This window comes from Lepidothrix coronata, unplaced genomic scaffold (assembly GCF_001604755.1).
Source record: "Lepidothrix coronata isolate B3197 unplaced genomic scaffold, Lepidothrix_coronata-1.0 Scaffold74, whole genome shotgun sequence".
NCBI lineage: Eukaryota > Metazoa > Chordata > Aves > Passeriformes > Pipridae > Lepidothrix > Lepidothrix coronata.
Window position 1 is genome coordinate 1,858,261 of NW_016690254.1, and position 23,324 is coordinate 1,881,584.

At 36.3% G+C, this 23,324-nt stretch overlaps 1 protein-coding gene across 4 annotated transcripts in view; it reads right to left on the minus strand.

The window, feature by feature from the left end:
• Nucleotides 1-23,324, minus strand: part of ESYT2 (extended synaptotagmin 2) — a 79,406-nt gene that overhangs the window by 13,778 nt on the left and 42,304 nt on the right. The window contains exons 7-15 of one of the 4 annotated variants that reach the window (XM_017819377.1): nt 16,302-16,357; nt 11,333-11,453; nt 10,568-10,744; nt 10,065-10,147; nt 8,775-8,823; nt 8,004-8,093; nt 7,359-7,454; nt 4,552-4,653; nt 393-455 (exon numbers count right to left, since the gene is read on the minus strand). In XM_017819377.1, the coding sequence (XP_017674866.1) occupies nt 393-455; nt 4,552-4,653; nt 7,359-7,454; nt 8,004-8,093; nt 8,775-8,823; nt 10,065-10,147; nt 10,568-10,744; nt 11,333-11,453; nt 16,302-16,357 (837 nt within the window). The remainder of the gene's footprint in view (nt 1-392; nt 456-4,551; nt 4,654-7,358; nt 7,455-8,003; nt 8,094-8,774; nt 8,824-10,064; nt 10,148-10,567; nt 10,745-11,332; nt 11,454-16,301; nt 16,358-23,324) is intronic. The other 3 variants (XM_017819379.1, XM_017819378.1, XM_017819380.1) reach the window with 3 other exon arrangements.

A 23,324-nucleotide genomic window follows, 5' to 3' on the forward strand; every position in this document is an offset into this window, starting at 1 on the left:
TAAAAACATCTAGCAGGAACAAGATTATTTCAAAACAGTCATTCAGAGCTGACTGATGAATATCACTCAGTATGTAAAAGATGTCTTAGCTTTCATGTCAGCTTTATTCTTTAGTTATAGCTACAAATTAGCTCTCAGGATGATTTTTTCCCCCAGTCTCCTAAAGCAGTCTGTACTCCACTAAACTGATCTAAAGTCCAAATTACCACAGACCACAGTATTTTATCAATGTCTTGACAGTGTACTGAAATCAAATTTAAGTAAAATGGAATTGCACTAAATACGTATCCGCCAACAGAAATTCTATCCAGTGTTTGAAGAGAAGTGTTGCAGGCATTTGTGTACTTCCAATTACTTTTGTGACCTTAAATGGACAACTATATTAGTTTTACCTTTAGGGCTTTCTGAACAGCAGCCTTCTTCAAGCCATCAGGATTAAAATCTAATGGATTATTCTTTTAAGTCAGGAGAGAATGAACATAGGAAGGGTTAATAAGTCATGCAATGAAGCAATTTCACTAGGTTAATTAATTATGACATGACAACATAGGACAAAGCAGGGAAAAAAAAACAACCTAAAACAAACCCAACATCTTTTGAACAAAACAATGAAGCATCACAACAGCAACAATAATGCCTGACAAAACTTTTTTTTCCCCTTCTCCTCTGAATGTTTGTATTTTGCTTTAAAACTAATATACCCACTTTCAATTTCCCTATATTTTCCTTATTGTGTTTTTTTTTCCATAATAAAGGTAATTCACAAAAAAAGTTTTATTTAATGCCTGATGCCCTATGAACTGCCTTCTGAATGAACCTTTTTAAAAATTTGGTTAAGCATATTCCCACAACATAGAAGCTTCTCTGATGATAAGTCAAGTAATTATGTGAAGGAGTCCCTTTATGGGGAAAAGTCCCCATTGATAGGGACTTGGATCATTATAAAAGTCAAAGTTGTTTAAGCCTCTTTAGACAAATAATGCAAACACTGCACTCTAACTAGAATGAAGATGTACTACTTTACTCAATTGTCAACCAACACATGCAAATATACCAACAATAGCAATTCAAACTGACTTAGCAGGACAAAACTTCTGACTACTTTCCATTAATTAAGCAAATTTTTAAATTTTGTTTTGAAATGAATATATTGCTTTTTAAGTGAAATATGTAAATACAATAATGTCACAGAAAATTTTCATTCAACTTATAAAAAATAATTTCAGGAAGTAAGATTTTGAAAGAAAACAGACTTCAAGTAAGTATACTTATGGCTGGCTTTTCCTTTAAGTACACATTTTTGTTTCTAGGGAATTCTGCTCTAGAAGCTGTAGTGTGTAGCAATTAAAAAACCTGCAAAACTGACTTTTAAAACATGCTCTGCCAAAAGAAATGCATTTCTGAAATGAAAATCCAAGTGACTAAAATTTGAAAAGAGATTTAACCTTTATGCAGAAGTACTGGTTTACATTTTCTTTTGGGATGTCATATGCTCAAGTTGGCCAATATATTCCACAAGATTCCTGCAATCCTGCTTGAAAATTTCTGTTTCAGAATGAACATGCAATATGATTAAGCTGGAGAGAACCAGAAATAAGGTTTAGCTAGTTTAGTGGGATATTTTTCTTAAACATCATTTTTCCTTAAAGTAAAATTAAGGAATTGTCCTCAGTTAATTCTCTGATACATTTGGAACTTAATATTGAACTTCAAAGATGAAGACTGCACACTATCCCTGGACATATCAAACCTAATGCTTAACTATTTTTCGTTAGAAAATTTTTAAATGCCCAGCAGGTACCTTCTTTGCTGGAGTTTAAGCACTGCTCTCTACTTTCAGAGAACTTTGTTTGCAGCAGTCTTGCATCATTTCCATCCACTCCTTTAGTAGTTGTGGCTGCCCCATCCCTGGAAGTGTTCCAGGCCAGGCTGGATGGGGCTTTGAGCAACCTGGTCTAGTGGAAGGTGTCCCTGCCCATGGCAGGGGGGTTGGAACTAGATGGTCTTTAAGGTCCCTTCCAACCCAAACCATTCTATGGTTCCATGGTTCTCGCTTCCTCTGCTGGTCACATTTACTGGTTTTCTCATTATCACCAGCGCTGTCCTCCCGATCTTAAATTGCTGTGGCCAAAACCAGGGCCTTAGCAATGGCTAAGTGGAACAGGAGGATTAGTTCATACATCTTACAGGCTACATTCCTCTTTTCTACACACAGTGCAGTGTTGTTTTTTATAACAATATGATATGGCATACCTACAAAGCTATTTCTGTAGGGCTTTCCTTCAGACAACTATTTCCATCCCACATTTATAAGGATGCAATGACTGTCCTCTATTTTCTCAGATGGCATCTGCAACTCATCAAATAGTTTTGAATCTTAAATTGCCCCTCAACTTACTGGACATTTTTCCTTCACATTTGCACCTGTATGTTCAACACAGATCTCCTTCCCCCTAAATTGTTATTTCAAAGAATTTCAAAAGTTCTAAACCAAACCTATGTGATCAATTATAAAGGCAGGCAACCAATGATTCCTGGATATCGAATATGTCTCAATTCCTCTGGAATCATAGCAAGGATGGGCCAGGAGGGACATCGGCTGGGGCAAATGTGTTTAAGCCAGACTTCAGGTTTTAAGGGAAGGAGCTGCAGGTCCATAAGGATGGTGGCTGAAAAGCTGGGAGAGAGGAGACTGGGAGTACTCAAGATAAAAAGCCAAGGAAACGTCTTGCCTTGGGTGACAAAACAGCCTTGCTATGGTTCTGAGCATCTCTGCAGTTGTAGGAAAAGAGGATGGGTATCCAAGAACTGCAGTGACAACTGACACACTGGAATTCTCTAACAGATGGTGACATTTGCAGTAAATCCTAATAACAAACCCATAAATTATACAACAAACTGGTTTGTTATTAAGCCAGGTCCTAATTCAATGCCCTTTAGAGTACAACTCATTACTTCTATTGACTCACTAAGTGTTGCTTGGAATTAAAATAGAGCTTTAGAAGCTTCTAAATCCATGAGTGCATCCCCAACTGACAAGCAGAAGACAGGCACTGATCAGTAAGAGCTAATTTTAAATATAAATAATTTATATGTTATATAGACACCAAAATTGTTACGAACTGACTATCATAAAACTAGCCTTACTTTCAGAAATTATACTAAGAACACTATTCATACTCCTTAATTTCAGATAAATCAGATTTAGATGGGTATATATCTGAATTTGGTGTCTCAAATGTAGATTTGCAACTGTCAAACTATCTAAAAAGGAACAGGGAGCACTTGGGATTTTCCTCTCCCTATATAAAGTGAGCTCCTTTTTTAAATTTTTAACATTTTCCCCACCAGCTCATGTTACATGTTAATTAGATAATGAACTTCTAGGTATGAATGTTTGTATAATACCTCGTGTTTAAAGATGCCCAGGGCTACACCCTTAATTTTAACAATTATTTTTAAGATGTATCTAGTATTTGTAAAACTAAAAGAAACAGCAACTACTTATCAGTTTTAACAGCAAAGTGACTGAACCATAGCTTATGACCTGCATTTCTTATTCATTAAATTTTAACAGGATTTGATATCGGATGGAACTTTTTGGATACTTTAAAAGTAACTTCTACACAGAAACTAAGGGAAAGGGCCACAGAAAAGGGTTTTGCTGCTATTTGGGGGTGCAGGATGGGGGAAGTAGAGCAGAGAGAAAGGTGTTTTTAAACCAAGGATTATGTAGCCAGCCAGCAACAAATTTGTCTGCACAATCTACAAAGGCATACCCACCTGTCTCTGGGAAAAGAATTCTTACTCTGAACAGATGCTCAGTTTTTTTGAAGATACCAGGGTTGTGTTTACAGATTTAAGTGTAAGGCATTCAGAGGGTCATCAGTTTGTAATAATTTTATAACATTAAATTCAGGCAAAAAATATTACTTGGTGGTTCACCCTAGCCTGGATTTTCCTGACTAGAGACTTATTTGAAAAAAAGAAAAGGAGCTTGGGAATTTGCAAAACAAGGAGCATCATGGAGTGAAATAGAATTTACAAGGGAATTAATAGTTTGGGGAGCAGAAAAAACTATACCCATTTTTAAAGCAATACTTGAACCAGTGTGGAGAGGTTGCAAGTTCTTACAAACATTGAGTGCATCACCTTTTAAAGAAACTACAGGGATGTTGGCTGCAATATTTATTAGTTTAATTTCTTTGCAATAGAAGCCAACAATTCACCAGCACACAGTGTGCTATAACAGTATGCATTTTATTTCTCAATGAATCAGCAACTTAAGTTAAATGTAAGAGCTTTTACAACAAACTTATCTTGGGTTTTTATCATAAAAGGTTAATTACTTACCCAATGATATGCTGATCAATGAAATTTAAGTAGCCTTTAAAATGCAATAAAAATAGCACAAAAACAAGGCACACTTGTTGAAACCATGCAGGAAAACAAATTGCATGCTCTCATTCCACTAGAGTGAGTGGCTTTAGTAGCACTAATCCACACTCTGGCAGAGAAAAGGTACAATACAAACAATACCAGAGAACTCACAAATAGTGCTCTATAGAGTGAGGTAGTGTTTTCACAAAAGACTAGTCCCGATGCTCTCCTCTCTTTTAAGTATCCACACCCAAAGTTTCCCTCGTAGATACTCTTAGGAAGATGGAAATGGAAGGAGAAAGCAGAGTGATGGGATTGTGGCAGAATGAATGCATAAGCAGCTTTACTACACAAAAAAGTTAAGGAAAACAGTCAAAGGATTCCAGAGAAAACAGCAGATAACAAGAAGTAAATATTTGTCATTACAAATAGTTTCATCTGTTACATGACTTTCTGTAGCACAGCAACGTGAAATGCTTTTTGAATTTTATTTTTTATTAATTATTCAAATATATTAACCCACTTTCCAAGTTCACTCCTGGTGGTTCAGATTTATATGGCAGATCCAACTAAGTAAATTTAAGAGAACAGCCTTCTACACCATTTCTGTTTCCTTTTCAGATAAACCATCCCAGTGTCTCAAACCCACAACTGTGATGCACCCATGCAAAAGAAATGCCTGTGTGGGGGTAACTCAGCACTGTAACTCAAAAAACGGCTGAAGGCATGATCTAAAGTGTACTGGTGATAAGCATTAACTTAAAGCAATTTTCAAGGTAATTAAAAGTGCTTATTCATCTAGAAAACATTTCAGCTATAACATTAAATTTCTGCACAAAAGTCTTTCAAACTATTAATAAGGGTCAGTTCTTTCTGACCCTTCTTCATTCTCTTTGAATTTTCTCTTCCCCATAAATACAAGGAATCTAAGAAAGTGATTTTTTGTTATTATTCTATATAACCCTTATCACTGAATATGAACAAAACATGAGAAACCAGCAGACTTTCATGTTTAAGTTGTAAATATTGTTCCATATTAGAATCCTGTGGACATAAAAAAGGTGTATTTACTATAATTCACTGCAGTTTATGTAGCATCTCCATGAAATTGTCCTTATAGAATGTACAGGAATCTTTTCAGTTCTCCTGCATGAAGAAGCCTTCCCATGGTATTTCCCCCCACCTAACTGTGAAGCCTTTTTGTACCTGGTTTTGGAAAACTTTAACACAGTATCACATTATTTTATTGTTGTAAACTTGTACGTTACTTTCTATTATATTCTTTATAATACTGGAAAGAAAATGACTTGAAGTTAAATATGGAGTCATTTGTAGCAAGTGCTTTTCTGAGCTGGTAGAGCAAGTAAAAAATAAGAGGTTAAAGAGGTTCTGCATTATGACCTACATTCTCAACCCACCCAGGCAGTCTTGTTCTCTAGACAGAACATCAGATGCAGCAATAAGAAATTTGGGATCCTGTTTCCAAATTTCCTAACTGGTCAGCTTTGTGAAATGAACTTCCCCTTTTCTGTGCCCTAGAGTTTAGATTGTCTACTTTAGAGACAATGCTAGAGAATGCTTGTTTAAAACAGGAAGGTAAAAAATTACTTTATGTCAAAGCCTCTGAGTATTTGCTGGGGAAGTTAATCTAATATAGAGAAGCAGAATTGTATGGAAAGGATTGGAAATTGTGGATGAGAGAACTCTGAATCATTTAAGTAAGAGGCTTTAGTTTACTTTAAGAAATATATTCAATTTGTTTATTCAGAAGTAGAACAAGAAAATACAGATATCTGATCAATTGATCTAGTGCATAAAAGAGACAGCAGACAGACTTTCTGGGTGCTGCACTATTCTGAAACTGATGCTAAGCACACCATAATTCTATTCTACTACTGCTTCCTCTCTACTGGAGTAATTATTTTCTTTTTCTGCTAAGTTCCAGAGTTTGCCTGAATTCAGTATAGTGAGGTTAAAAAGATAATGTGGGGATCTATTCCAAATGAGTCTTTTTAGCTTTTAAGATAGCTCAGAAATACTTATTCCAAACTGTGCTCTATACACCCTGGAACAACCATGTAATCACTAGTCAGTGATGTAAATTGTTTGGGCTATTAAGGTTTGATTTGTTACCACCCTGATGCAGCACTTTAACTTAAAATTGAGCAGATAAATTTGCAAAATGCATGCAAAAATACCCAAGGCTTGAAAACTACATTCCCTTGTCAGTATTTCAGTCATCACTTCCAGAACTTCTCCTCTAATAGCAATGCTGAAAAACAGCAAAACTCAATGGTAAGCTTCACATATCTCTTTATAGCAGGGTTTACTTTAATACTGCTATCAGTTACAACCAAGAACATTACTTTACTAACCTGAAATAAATTCCAAAACAAGCTATTTTACAGTCCCATAGGATAATCCCTAGAGTGACAGAATCTTTATTTTTTTTAATGTTTTGCACAAACAAATAAACAAGTCTGCAAACAACAATCTGATAGCAATCTCCTCCAAGTGTTCTGCCACTGTAACATCAACTGCACAGTATTCATTTCATGATGAGGACTTCAGTACCTTCAAATCTCCAGCAATACCCTAAGCCAAAGCAAGCAAGTTTACCTGAACTCAAGGAAGTGGGTTTTTCCCAGTTAGTTCCTTAAAATTCCTCATGCTAATCCCATACTATTTATAGAAAACACTGTGTAATAAAAACATGCAGCCTTTCAAGTCCAGGAAAGGAGCATTCTTTAAAGAAAAATCACACTGATCAAAGAGTAATGTTTTAATCAATAGATAGCTATAATACTATCCTACTAAAAAAGTGGACCTTACAATACACGTTTTGAAAGAAGAGAAAGTAAAGAATCCATGGCATAATGTGTGTTAGTAAAGCAGTGTGTCATACCACCAAGCAGGACATGCTGGGAGTACTCAAGAGATATCCATGACAAAAGGGTGTCCAGCAGAATGGAACTTACGGGCAGATTTCTTGCCGAGTCCAAGTAGAGGATAAGCAATGCAGATGAAAGCCCATCATTGGCTTGGTCTTTGTCAGCTCTAATGCTTGTTAGCACCTAAACCAAAAGCACACTGTAAGCCTTTCTGAAAATCAAGTACTGCTATTCCTGTCTCATTTCTGAAAAATATTTTAAAGACATCTCCTGAAACACAAACGTTCACAAATTCACCCTGTGACACAAAAAGTAAGTTTTCAAGACTCGTATCGATTTTTATGGGATTTTTATTAGATTTTTATTTCCATTTTTATGGAAATTTCCACCACATTTCCTAATTATTTTTTTTTAGACTGGACAGATTATAGTATCATATCCAGCTTTATATCCTGGGCTAATGAAATGTTAGTTGCTATTCTCAAACAATGGCATTAAGAGAAAAGAACACAATGACAAAAGCATTTTAAAATCCCATGTCACGTTATAGTCCCAATAGTACATTGACAGTTATGAATGGTTTGAGATTTCTGTAGACAGATAGCTTGGAATAAAGTTACAGGTTTATCCAATTGCACAACAGCTAGAGAATTAAATTACTTATGTAATTTACAAACAAAAAATCACCACAATGATTAAGATTAGAATGAAAGCAATGTGTTCCTTTAATACCTTGTCTAGATTGTCAGCAGTTGGCATCAATGTGAGCCATTCCAGTTTTAAATGCAACTTGCCTTTGGACACTTCATCCAAAGTAAACCACTGAAAATCAAGCAAAGTAATGTGAAATACTTTGACACCAAACAAATATATGACTGCAATTGGTTCTTCAGGACGTTTAGGAAACACTAAGCTCTACTAGACATCTCTTAGAGCTGAAGTCTGCATAAACTGAAAAAATCTGATTCATTGTTCAAAAATCACATAAAATATTACAACACAAATAACAAGAAATAACATAACAAAAACAGCCAGACAACCTAACTATGTAACTCTGTTATATAGTAAAAGCATCTTTAAAACACCAAGAGAATTCTTTAAGTTCTATAAAGGTGTTCTGGGAATACAAACCCTGCATAACGTTACTATAAAAACTTCTCTTACATATAGGACAAAAATTAGTCTGCTAAGTCTAATAATAGTTAAACTGGGTAATTAACTACTCTCTTGCAAGAAAAAACTCTCATCAAATATGTGTTACTATTTTTTGCATTTACATAGTAGCAACCTTAAAACCCCAAGACAGTCGAAAAATGGCATTATTTTCAAGATATTACCAGTTCAGATATTTCTTAAACCACTGTACTGATCATCAGGGGATCTATTTCTACACCATTAAGGTTATTTTTGCACATATAGGAACAATACTCAGGAAAAAATAATGGAAGAACAACTACATATACAACATATGGATCTTTTTAAACCAAAACTTACTGAACTTACCTCATCTAGAAGACGCTCCTTTTCAACTTCAATTAAATCTATCATCAAACTAGAAAAAAGGGAAAAAAGAGTAGTGTTTTAGCTAAGAAACAAAAGATCTAATACAGAAGTCAGCTTCCCCTGTGCTTGCTGAGTATCCAGGCTTCCACTGAGATCAAAAGAGCAGAATACTATTCTTTTAGCCCCTAAGAGAAAGAGAAGTAGGGAATGAAATGGCTGAACAAAGATGAGTGCAGGGTAACAGAAAATACACCTATGCTAGAGCCCAGTTTGTAGCTACAAGAGCAATGACACGATATGGCTCACATATATATGACCAAAATCTCAAAATAGAGACCATGCAAACAGCACCTGGACATATTCTGTGACCAAATCCATGCTCTGACAGTGTCTGGGAGAGTGCTGGTTCACACGAGCTAAAAATGTACCAGGGAATGAATCTGCTAAAAATTAAACAGGGCAGACAACTGCATGCCAGTGCATGAGCATTTGTCTGGCTTTTTATTTTATTAGTACTGATGTATAGATTATATCACTTCCCCCACCACCACCTCAGTGTAAGATTAGGGAAGTGCAAAGAAAAGAAGCCTCTGTACTACCTACTTCTTTATTTTAATGAGAAGTAGGTACTGTTGCTCCTGTTAAGAGAGAGGGAGCTGGAAAGATAAGGGAGTTCTACTCTGTATGGAAAGTAACAGGGAAGCTCCAAAACTCTGCAAGAAATAAAGGTGACAAATTACTGGAGAAAGAAGGTGACTGAAACCTGAGATGTTTCTGGGTAAACACCTGTGGCCTGTGTAATCTAAGAGTGACTCATGTTTGCAAAAGCATTACAGAAAATTTTTTTCTTTAATCAAATAGTTAAGATCAGCTCTTAGAGAAAAATAAACTAGAGACAGTAATTTAAAAGCTATGATGATGAAGAATATACACAGTTATAAAACTGTATGAACTTTGCCTGAAGAAATAATTAAGACTTAGTGTTAGCTGACAAACATTAAACAGCCAGGGCAAAATTCTGGGAACCCACAATACTTACCTTATTTTTTTCAGAAAGACATAAACATATAGATATGTATATATACACACAAGCACATTTTAATATAAATATATTTACATACATTAAGTAATTAGGGAACTACTTACTACCATAGTTTTGAAAAGATAATTGATTTATAAATAGTTATATAGCAAAACCACAAGTGCAATAAAATAAAAATAATAAAAAGACTACATTACAATATTTCATCTCTTTTCAACACCCACTAACATATTCTCCATAACATTTACCTTCCCAGGAAGTCATCTTTGTCTGGGTCTTCATCAAAGAGCTCAATCTCTAGTTCCTGTCCTGGATGTTCATACACTAAAGCCTGGAAGCACAGTGAGATGGCATTGTCAGTGGTTAAACTAAACTAAAAAGTTGGTCAAATGGCACAGTAACAGTAAACCAGTGAACTGCAGTGCCTTTGTGTAATAACATAGATCAATAAGTAAATGCTTTAAAAAAATGCAATTTAAGGAGCACAGAGAGACGAGATTTGCTAATGTTTTTCCGATGAGATGTACTAATGTTGGCTCTAAAAGCCTAAACTGCTTTTCAGAATTACTGGTGCTTAGTCTAGACAAAAAAAACAAAATTATATACATCAATGGGGAATTTCTGTTTTTTGTTACAGAACTCTGGGCTTTTTTAGCTCCTTAAGGACATTCCCATTGTATCTTCTTTAACAAAAGAAACTTTAGAGGACAACTTTACAGAATGTGCAACATGGTATTTTTATTAGTTATACCTCATAAACTTCATTCCATTTTGGATTGAGGTTTTCTTTGATGACCTTGCTTTGGAAAATCTGGTTGCCCACACGGATGATTCCATAAGGATCTGATTTTCCTTTGACAATCCCTTTTAGGTAAGTATCTTTCCCCTCCAGATCCTGAGCTTCAATAAAGTGTATCCTTAGAACACCCTGAAAAAGGAAAAGATGGGTCTATGTAGTAATGTGAAAGCTTCCATGTCATCACAATTTATGTAATGGATGTTTTATAATTTCCATTGCGATTTCCTTAACGTGAAACTTAGTTTGGACACACTGTAAATAGAGGGATATCAATGATGATCCCAACACACAATAGACCTAGCACTCAAGAGATTCCTGGAAAGAAAAACTGTCATCAACCATCAGAAACATGGCAGTTATACCAAGAAATACCATGCTATTGGAAGTGAGTAGCAACAAATAGTAACAACTTTTAAGTGAAGCACACTAACAATAATTTACAGTGACAATATAAACCATATGCTACTTAATTTTTAGTCTACACAGTTTAAGATTCTAGCAAAAGAGAAAAAAAAAAATCTTTCTTGTTGTTCTTATGAAATATTAACTCCACAGAAATTGCTTATAAATTAAATCACTTCTTTTCAGTGACTGGATTCACAATAACTTGTACTGCTGCAGTAACCACATTTAGAAATTCACACATGTGTCCTTAACAGTTACTACTGTAGAAAAAATTAAATGCCAAATTGTTAGTATTAACAGAAACATGCTTACCTTTGGTATAGGAAACCGCAGTTGAGCAATCTGCACTTCACTGACAAGGGGGACTGTGATTCTATTTGGAAGGACTAAGTAGTTGGATATTATATCCAATATTATTGTATCTGATAAGCCACTGTTGGAGAAAAGAATCCTCAGTTACTTCATCAGAATTAAAGATGTTATGTCTCACCAATAGAATCCTTTTGCTACTTAAAAACTGAAATGGAGAAAATATTTGCCTTTCTGGGGGGAAGAAAACACATCTGGTTTTTAAATACCTTTTTTTTTACATAAAGGATTCTTGCCCAAATGGCCACCAGATGGAAGCAGCTGACACTAAATAGCAGAAGCCACAGGGATGAATAAAAAGTTCCCATTTCCACATCACAGCCCAATTCCCCCCTCACCACCGGCTTTTAAAACCAGCCAGGGTAAAAGGCTATTGCATAAGTTTTCCTGCTTACATTGCATATAACCAAGCAGATGGTAACTGTTAATTTACTTTTGAATTTAAATAATGATTTAACTGTCCCTGGAAGTTTGGCTCCCCATTCCTGTATTGTTATGAAACCAATTGTCCTTTTGAGCTGGGAGGACCGTCATTTAAACCAGAGACACACTGAAAAAAAACTCGTGGCTGAGTAACATGTAGCCTAGGGAAGCAAAACAGGTTTTGTTCTGTGAAAAGGGAGTGGCAGTGTAATCACACTGGTAATGAATCATTTAAAAACCTAAACCCACACCCTTCTACAAACACAGAAAGGAGAACAATTTCCTAAGCTACAAGTTCACCCAGTTTGGGTCTGAACTGACAACAAATCAGTTCCCTGTCAGACCAACAGCACTGTTTCCTCACAGTGCCTACGTGGGCCACAGGCAGAACTGGAGTGCTACAATGCACCATGGAACACAAGTATCCCGGAAGATTTCAGGAGTCTGTGCAAAGGTTCAGAGAGAAAATGATAAAAACACTTGAGATACTCTGAACTGCAGGTGCAGTCTCGCTAAAGCTGGTGGAGCTGCTTCAGGGATGAACGATTACTCCTCCTAAATACACTTCACGATTCCCTTTTTAGTCTTTGTGAAATCAAGATGCAGATAATGTTTGATAACTTAGAACATTTTTTGGATGAAGCACTTGTGTGTAAGCACTTTGTGAAGTTTTCCTAAGACTGAATCTGCAGCTGGGAGTAGCTCTGACTCGGGAGGTAGCACATAAAACCAAAAGTGCTGCAGTGTGAAATACATACTACATTTTCATTTCAGAAGGAAAATTTGTGGTGAGCAATAATCATTATGCTAGAGAAGGGTAACAGAAGGAACCCATTTAATACAATCCCGCCCATTAGAAATGCACATTGATTTTTCATGCCAGAGATTTGCAACCTGCACAGCCTGCATCCTCTTGGCTACCCACTTCCATTGTAAATCCAGATGAACTATCATACTTGATAGAACATTGGATGACTTTTTAATGGTATCCTGTACACAGGAACAGAAGGAGCTCAAGGCTGTATCAAGATCAATGGACAGGTCTGTGCAGACCTGTGGCTAGAACGAAGCAACAGTGGATAAGGTTAAGATACTGCTCAGAGGAAATGTTTCCTCTCCCCTTCTGTGAGTTAATTCGCATCTGCCCAAAAGGAGTCTTCATTCTCCTTCCCTTCATGCAGAGCTTATTCAATCATATTTACAGAGATTTTCATTCTACATGAACCCTAGAAATTCATGGTTTCAGTAATTCTTAAGACAACTACTACCAGAAGATAATCGTGTTATCTGAAAAGTAGCTTACTTTAGCCATCATTTTAACATGTTGCTTTTCAAACTTTTTCAGTTCCATTTCGCTAAACATCTAGTTTTCAATTTATGTGTGCTAAACTTTGTCTGAAATGAGCCAAGAAAATAGAAATCATTATTTTGTTAGAGTTGACATAAACACTGAAGATAAACATCTCAACCAGTCTTAACATTAAAAGGGAAAAAAAGGCTGAGGTAATGGTAACTTCACAAGCAATAAGCACACTTTTCAAAATACTTCAAAACTTCAGTGGAAAGATCAGATAAATTTGTTTTGTTCCTGCTTTTGTTAGTATCTCTACCTGGAAAGAAGAGAAAGTTCTGCCTTTATGCTCAGTGCCTTAAGGAGAAAACTAACTGACCTAGGTCAGAGAAAGCAAAGGAGCAGTGCGAGAGAGGCAACTTTAAAGAAAGGTTATCTTCTCTAGTATTTAGTTAAGATTGCAGACATTACAAAATTAGCTGCAGGCATAAATAAATGGACTCTAGACAAGCGAAAGGTTCAGAGATTGACTAATGTTCAAATAGAGCTACAGCAAGTCTCCTCAACGAAGAGAAAGAAACAGCCAGAAGCACAACACAGCCCAGTCACTGGGAGGAGTCACAATCCTTTATGCTAGGACCAAACCGCACCTCTGTGATTCCAAAGTCAATCTCGTAATTTTATCCCAACATAAATGCTTGAATTTCACTAAAACACCTGAGAAAAAGAGCCAGCATTAGTGAAATTTCACTAAGAGTTACACAGAGAAACTGGACTCCTAGGAGGTCACAGATATCCTGTCTTCAAAAACATGGAGCTGAAAAACAACACTGAAGAATCATAACTAACTAATGAATTAAGTAAATTCCAAAACAACATGATGGTTTCAAGCTGTTTAAAACTTATCTAGTATTAGCCAATTGGAATGCTCCCAGATACAAGCATTCTTCATGAATACAAGGCAAAAATGACAATCTTTTAATTGTTCTGTTACTTAAAATAAGAGGTCTGATCTATGGATAACAGAGACAAAACACTGACCAAGCAACAGAGAAAGATGTAGCAATTTCAACCCTTATGTTGATGCATCATTGATAAACAGCTTCTTAAGATCATAAGACTCTAGTTATTCATTCTAAGTACAATTATTTCTTCAGTTCACAAAAATGAAAGAAGTCTGAAATGTTTCATATAGTTTATTAAACTGTGTCTTCAAAAGCTCAATTTCATTGCAGAAAAATAATTGGCAGTTACATCCCTTTTGTATTGCTCTATATTTAGCTCTACCTAATTTTTATCTTAGAATAGGCAACTATGTATTTTTCCTGTGCTGCCTTTATTTGCACTGCAGACAGAGCACATCTCTGCATAGAGTGTTTTTACTGTATCTCAAACAACCATAACATCTTCCCATCACCCACATCCCCTCCTGACAGCACTTGAGTATTCTCACAGCCTGGCTCCTCCTCACAGGGAAATTTTAATTCCACTTCTAAGCTATACTAATGATGGAATATGAATCACTTTTGTATCTTTCTCCTTGAGGAAGTCATATAGGAAGAGCAATGGAAGTTGTTAACAGCTGACAGGGAAGCTTCCAGCAGCAAATGCAGAAATTCAATTAGTAGAAGACATTTGCAAACAGATTATGAATTAGTAGTTCAGTGTGGAGCCAACAGCTGCAGCACTAAAAAGGTACCTGTGACAGCAGCAATCTCTTGTTCCTCATTGTTTATAACAACTACAATATGTCAAGTTATCATACCAAAATATTCAACTTATCTATACAGATAAGAAAAACAAATACAGCGCTAAAGAAACCTCTTGGCAAGGTAGAGAGTAGAGAAAGCATGAGTCACCTCAGTTACAGTTACTATAGAAACTATACCACATCTAGATGGCACCAGTTTGTGCATGTGTGGCCAAGTTTGGTTGCTCTGGAAACCATAAACTTGAGTTATTTAGCGAGACTTTGTTTACATCTGAGGCTTTGTGTTTGCAGTCAGGCAAATATGCACCAGGATATGAATCTCAGGAGCTTAGTAAGCTTAAGTACTAAATGTAAATTTAGTCCTGTTATGTCAAAAGAGCGAATTATTACTCAGGAGCTGTATTTTGGAAGCCATTTTCTCTCACTCATGAAGAAAAATCTCTTTCCTCAGAGGCAGCCTTAAGCAGGCTTGAAACATGAGCAATTCTTGCAGCCATTAACCTACTTAATGCAAGTTCTAATTTGAAACTGTTCAACTGGGATTCCATGCAATGGCTTCACGTGTCTAAGTAAAGCAAAACCTGCTTCACTCACAAAATTGAGCTCTAAAGGATTAATTTAATACTTAAATTCAAACCCTGTTTTTAAACAATAAAAAATAATTCTGCAGTCAGCCAACTCTTGAGAGTATGGGATCTAATAAAAGGGGTAGTCACAAAATACAGGCATGTATCAGATCCACCATTATCTCCTTAGCCATTGTCCCCATATTAAAAAGCCCCTGGGTATCTATTATAACTTCATAATTATGAATATATTCATAGATTTAATTTTATCAGGATTGCATGATTCAAAGCAGCTTGGTTTTCACCTCTATTGATGCTTTCTTCTTTGGGGTTTTATCATGTGGTATTAGGAAAAGCTCCAAATAAGCTAAGCATTTTTTTACAGCTATATATGGTCAATATTTCTGCTACTCCATTTGATCTTCACATAATAAACTGAAAGCTTTAAAAGTAGGCACTTAAAGAGATTAGAAAGTTTATTTAGTTTGAGTACAGTCTTAAGGTATTTCTAACTACCTTTACAGAAGCAGAGATGGACTGGCATATAAAGCCAGGAGCCAAGGTGTTGTGAACCCACTGGTGTGAAAAAAGGGCTCTTGGTCTTTCTGCTGTCCTAGGCCATGGCAGATAGGAAATTCACACAATTCTGGAAGTCTGGAAAGGTCGAGAGCACTTAAAAATGCAGATTAAAAATTGTATTTTCAAAGTATTGTTAACAAGGCCTACTAGATATGCTTTTGATGTACTTTGACTTGTAGTGAAATCACTGCCTTCTGCAAATTGAGCAATTTCATATAATTCTACATAATGAGATAACTGCTCAGAGTCATCTAACCTAAATATGATTTAATTGATGGTCTTCAGATTTTCTGGGGTTTGCTAGGGTGCAGATATAACAAACACTGCTTTAGGTATACTCACTTCAGGCCAGGAACATCCAGAAGATTGGTCAGTCCAGTCCAGTTAATTTCCAAAAGCTGTGAATTACAGAGAAAAGTGGGAGGAAAAAAAAAAGAAAGAAAAAAAGAAAAGCAACTTAGAATTCATAAAAGTCAGGGAATAAAGCCAATCACTATAGATTCTGATCTGTGGAGAGTTAATAACCAGTTTCCAGGATTTTCTCAAGCAAATGAAACAAGTCTTTTCCATTCTAAGGAATATTTAGACACATTTTTTAAAACAGTTACAAAAACTCACCATCCTCTTATCCACTCTTACACATACACATAAATACACACACCCACCCCCCAACACACCCATGTACACAGGATCTACTCCATGTAACCAACATAGAATAACAAAATGTGGTCCTATTTTCTGGAGAAATATTTTTTGATTCACCATAGACCTGTTATAGACGAACAGTCACCAACATAAATTTGCAAAAGTATAATAAATTGAAGAAGAATGTCATGTGAGACCAGGAAAATAAGAGATCTAGAAGACATGACCTACAGAAAGAATGAAGGATTGGAATTAGGAAGGTGGAAGGAGGACAAGACAACAGCTTGCAAACATAGAGAAGGCTGTTTTCAATGACCAAGAGACAAATTCATTCCAGCACTGAGGCAGTAAAGAAGAAAGGTATCAACAGGATTAAGTATCAAAATGAGAAAAATCCTCAGAAATAATTAACATTGCTAGATTAGATACACTTTCTTCACTGAAAATCTTTACAGAATATTACGCTGTATAAAGGTACCTATTGCAGGACTGCTGGCATCAACAACTAATGTAAAATGTCCTTTTCAATCCTGTAATATTCTAATTCTAGATAACAAAACCAACAGAGTCGAGTTGCCTTATTTCCCTTCCCACTGAATGCTTTCTATTAACTGCATAGAACTTAACTGAATATATGAGCAACAAACAAATCCCAACTCAACCAATCACCACCAAGTTTCCAAATCTAAATAACCCAGTCTAAGCATAACTGCATGAAAAAAAGGATTTTGAGATTCCTCAGTTAAGAGACTAACTGTGGTGTTCAGCTAAAAGCTGAAACAAAACAACAGATCTCTACAAGAATATATGTTGTGTATTTCCACAGACAGGAATCATCACACTACATTCACTGTCTTTTTAAAAAAAATAGCACATACCTTTCTTTTACAAAAGGTCTATTAATAATTTAATTAGTGATTTCCTTTGTGAATACTTCCACTAAAGATAATACAATACATTTACTCATAATAAGGAGCACTGTTACTTAATATACTTTTGTAATGGTGGCAAAATATTTCAACAATATTACCTATAAACAACATTACCTGGCCTACCTGCAGCAAACAATTAAGCTGAAAAAAATCATTATTCTTATAACTAAAAAGGTAGTAAGATGTAATAACCAGATATTTCAAAATAAAAGGAAAGACATATCACGGGACATTGTGCGAGAATCTACACGAGCCAGCAACATGTCCTTGCCACAAACAAGGATAATGCTGATCTGGGCTACAAAAATTACTGCCAGCAGACTGAGGGAGGTGACTCTTCCCCTCTGCTCGGCGCTGAGGCCACACCTGGAGCGCTGTGTCCATGCTGGGCTCCTCAGGACATGGACATACTGGAGAGAATCCAACAAGGAGCCATGAAAACGATTACGGGACTGGAGCATCATGTCACGAGAGATGTCCAGTACCTTCGTTATCCTTGTGGCCCTTCACTGGACTTGCTCCAGGATGTCCATATCTCTGTTGTACTGGGGAGCCCCACTCTGGACTCAGCACCCCAGATGTGCCCCACAACCTCCCTCAACCAGCTGACAATGCTTTTCCTAATGCAGCCCAGGGTGCTGTTGGCCTTCTTTGCCACAAGTGCACATTTCTGAGTTCTGTTTGCCTTTCTGTCCAGCTGAACACCCCCTCTCTTTTTCTGCAAAGCTGCTTTCCAGCCAGGCAGCCTGTCCCGGTGCAGGCTTTCTAGGCACAGGACTTTGCATTTCTATTTGTTGAACTTCATCAGATTCCTGTTGGCACATTTCTCCAGCTTGTCAAGATCCCTCTAAATAGCAGTACAACTATCAGATGTATCAAGCACTCCTTCCAGTTTTAAGCAAGCAAACTCACTCAGAGCACACTGTCCTGTCATCCAGGAACCCATTAGAGACAATTTGTTATAAAATGGGTTCTTTTACACTGGTATGTAAGCTTTAGTTGTACAGTTCTACAATAACAAACTATGAGCTAGAACGGAGAACATTTATATGTAGGAAAACTAAAATTATTTCAGTACATTCTTCTTTGAAAATTAATTGTGCAAATTATCAGTATATGCTCTCAAATCTCTTCCTCATCTTAAATCCCAAAAAAAAAAAAGAGTTAAGAAATAGACAACTGCACCAGGACAAAAAGTCCAACTCAGTGTGAATAACTTCAGTTTTGCACTACTTCTTCACTCCTGCAAAGCCACAGATGTTTAAGTAATAGAGCAAACAAATACCTTGGTAGTAGTTGATAAGACTAACCACAACTTGAGTTTTCAGACTAATTCTATTGTTCTAATCACAAGCTTTAAATGTACATTATGTGACACTTTAAAAATCTATGCAGTCTACCAAGGATCTGGAAGAAATAATTTTATACTGTTTTAAGACAAAGAACCTAGTTTATTATATGATTATTTTTTCATTATTCCTAGACAAAATAAAAGGGAAATGCTCATCATAAATATCTCCAAAAAGCAGTCCCTACCCAAAGGTGTTTGTACCTGCATCCCATATTTAACAGTTTTACATAATGATATTTTCAGACAACATAGCGAATGAGAAAATATCTGCATTTCCTTTTCTTTTCCTGTTTTGTTTAGTGTATTGCATATGACAATTAACACAGCAAAGTCCTGTGCTGTCTCCTAAATAGACTTAACCCACTAAATGCATTGAGCAACACAATGCATGCTGAAATTCAGCATTGAGAAACATCTCCTATGCTCAACTGAAACTCGTGTCATAGCGGTTTCTGTATTAACTGCCACAATCCAAAACAAAATGAAGAACAACCTAAGAGGTGCCACTGAGAACTGAAATATTTTCCACTGATGTGGCTAAAAAGCATTTAACAGCATATGAAACGCAAACAGTGCCTGTGGTACAACTTCACTGTCAATACACACATCTTCTCAAAAACAAGTCTACCTATTCATTCAGTCACCAGTCCTCAGAGCATGAAGAATATAAAAAATAATTACATAAAAATCACGAAAAACCAGTGCTACTAAGAGTGGCCATTTAGACAAGAAATGCAATTAGTACCTATAATATCAGAAATTCTCTTTGTCTACAGGAGTAAATACAAAGACAAAGGCCAATTTCAGAAATGTTAAAGACAAATCTTTTCCAGTCAAAGTTGAAGCTCAGAAATTAAAAAAAAAAAACATTACTAAGGCTAAGCACTTTACAGGATTATTAGAAAAGCTCTGCAAATAAATCTTAAGCCATTAAACGTTTTGGAAGGAACATGAGCCTTCCTGGCATAAATCAAACTTTTGCTATTTGGGCTTTGAAGGCAAGTTCTCCTTGCAGACAAGATTTGTTACATTTGCCCACCACAGAGCTTCCTTTCCAGTTCTACCAGAAGCAACCAGCAGGAACATACAGTTTAATCTTTAGTGTACAGGTATAAGTGACAAATGCTTTTTTCTAGTTTTGTTTGTTTGTTTTTTAATTTTAATGTTCTATCTCTCCCTGACATCACCCCGACATTCCTTTCAATAAGGTTGTTTAAATTCTGCACTTGGCTTTCAAACATAATTAGACCAGCATAAGATACCCCTTTGGTAATGTAAGAAAATAAGAGTTTTCCACACAGCAACAATAACTCAGACAAAAAAATATACCTGCAGTAGTACAGAAATAGCAGTGGCAGCAGATGAACCCATAGTAGACTGAGAAGAAAGAGAGGCAAATCTACAGAATTGCTTGATATGCAGGAGGGAACCCTTCTAGCCACAGTCCAACCAAATAACAAGGATTTTCATTCTACATCTTGGGCATTCACATGCCATGACTTGCTGGAGCAGAAGATGACCTCCTAACCTGTGGTCCTGAGGGCATATTAAAGCACCATCACCACCCTAACTAACTGAAGAGCCCTACAGAGAAAAAGGGAATAAGCAAAAGACTGATGAATCTTTTATGAAGCACTGAATATAAAAAACTTCCATATTTAAAAAATAGCTAAACTATATAATTTCCTTCTCTGTCACCACTTTGAGCAATGCATGATTCTCTTAGTTTAGCTAAATTCAGGGAATGCCAGCTGGTTCTCTGCAGCAGAAAAAACAGGGCACTGGAAAGACTGTGTTCAGGATTTGTCACCAAGTGAAATTCTGCCAGAAGCCAGAAATGATGCAGTGTCTTTCCACAACACATTGCAACTGAGAGAGGTGCTAAGCCTTGCAGAGACTCTTCCCAGTCACCTCACTGGCCTGGAGCAGGATTTCAGACACCAGTTACACTTTCCGACGAAGTAGAAAAGTGTGTCTTGTTACTCAAAGCTCTTTCAATTCTTCCTCTATTCAGAGAAGTGAAAACAAATTATGTTTCCTCCCTGAAAACCAAGAAATTCATGTCTTACCAAGGCTCTGCACTGAGAACTAATGTAACACATAAATGCAGTAGAGTTTAAAAAAAAAATAAAACAAAAGAATAAACCCCTGCAGCACATAAGAAAAGGCTAAAAACTGTTGAGTTCAAAACTGATGAGTTTTGAACATATTGGGTGTTCTCAATACCCTAGAAACCTTTATAAAAGGAAAACTATGTATTGGAATGTACAATACACAGTGCCATAAATAAAGTTCACAGCCACACAAAACACTGCCAACCTCGTGGCTTGATTTGGCTGCCATAAGCACTACTGACTCTCAGAAGAGAAGTCACAGAGTATTTTAAAATGCTGATTAACAACTTCCTGCTAATCAAGTTATGGAAGCATAAGACTTCTGCAGGAAAAAATTAAACTCTACTACAGGGCACAATGATATAATTCCATGGGGTAAGTTGTGATTCTTCTCAGAAATTTATTACAAGGAGGGGACTAACATGCCCTTTTCTGTTACTTGTGAATGATCATGCAGAGACATGGTACAATTTGCCTGTTAACAGAGCACAGCTCATTACAGTGCTCACTGCTAACATTATTGCAATAATTTAATAAGCAACATTATCCAGTATATCTCTCCATATATATCTCCCCAAATATATGATAAACTCAGCCTCTCAAATAAGGTTTGACTACCTGATACTACAGAAAGTCTTTCATCACTTCTATAGAAAACACAGCGTTATCTCTGCACAGGAACTGTGTTTAACATTAATAAGCTTTTCAGTTGTAACTCTCTGAAGGTTTAAATGAGGTAAGAGAGAGAAGATGGATAGCAGAGGGGTAAGAGACAGAGCAGACAAGTTTCGAGTTGAAGCGACCAGAAGGATCCCAGCTGACTTTACACAAGCCCAGTGCACCCACGGTTCTCCAGTGTCAGCTCCTCACAGCTTCATTTCAAGCCAATTCTCTCCACTTTCTGCCTTTCTACCAGTCTGCATTTCGGTTCACACCCTCACACTAGTCTTGACAATCTCCTGGTTCTGTAGTGAGCCAGCTCAGGATGCTAAAATACATCTGAAGGACAGAAAACTGGACACTTCTTGTTGTGTTTAATATTCTGCCAGCTTATGTCCCTTACCCAGCTTCCTGCAGGAGCAGAAGATTCAACACTAGCTTAGGAGAGACAACAACATTGACTAGGAGGGCACAGGGAGAAAAGAATTGGTACTGTGGAAGCACCAACTGTGATGGCCCTTATAACATCCCACAAGCTATGAAAATTTAAAATCACTGAAAAAATGTAAGTTATAGCAAATGATAAGTATGCTGAGTAACAGTGCAAATCACTCTTGCTTTATAAGCAACAAGACTAATTCTTATCAAATCTTATTATAAGAGTACCTGCACATCAGCATTTATCCAGATGTTTCACAAACTCCTTTAAAAGAGGTTATAGAGTTTTGAACATAGTCAACTAAAAGCAAACCAAAACAACATTCTTCTGCATTCTACGTAACAACTTTGTGTTTTTTCCAGCCATTTCACTAGGACTCATTCTTGCTGCAAGCACTCCTTTTGAATCTAATATTTATCAATACTTACAATTTTGAAAGTCACATCCAGTCAATTTTCCAAAGGCAGCCAACATTAAATGAAACTAAACCAATATTAAAATAAATCAAAACTACAGGACAGAACCAATCTGTAAAGTGGGTAGAGGGAGAGTAGTGCTTAAGTCAGCAAGTGGGAAGGCAAAACTGTGATTCTAAAAATGAGAGCTTTGGAAAAGCTGCCCACTTTTCCTGGAAGACATCCTGTTTTTCAGCCATTGTTCTTTTTAGAACAATAGTATTAGCATTTTCATGTGTTTATTCTGTTGGGAGGGTAGGGTGATTTTTTAAGAGAAAAAGGTTGGGTTAGGACACACCTTCAATACTGTGTCACTGAACAAGTTTTTGAAAATTACCACTTTGCAGTACAACTATAAACCACATACACTTCTATAACTGAACCAAAAATCAAAGTAACTATGTACTGGTTTGGCCTAAAAGTAAAAGATAACAGAAACTTTGAGAAGCCAAATATTTGGTAAATATACATAATGTTAACATAAGGAGAAGGCTGTAAACAACCTTACAAATCCTGACTACTTACACAGTGCTACCTTCTCTCTAGCATTGACACTCAGAGATTTAAAAGACTACTTCAAACATTAGAATGCACATATTTCTTTCCCTTGAAATCTCCTACATATTTGGATATATGAAGCTGATGAAACTTGTAGTACCTTTTTCACAATAACAACAAAATACAGTACATAAAAAGTTTCATACAGTGTAAGAACTCTTGAAGCATAAAACCCCACGCATTACTCAGAAAAATGAGAGTGGTAAACTCA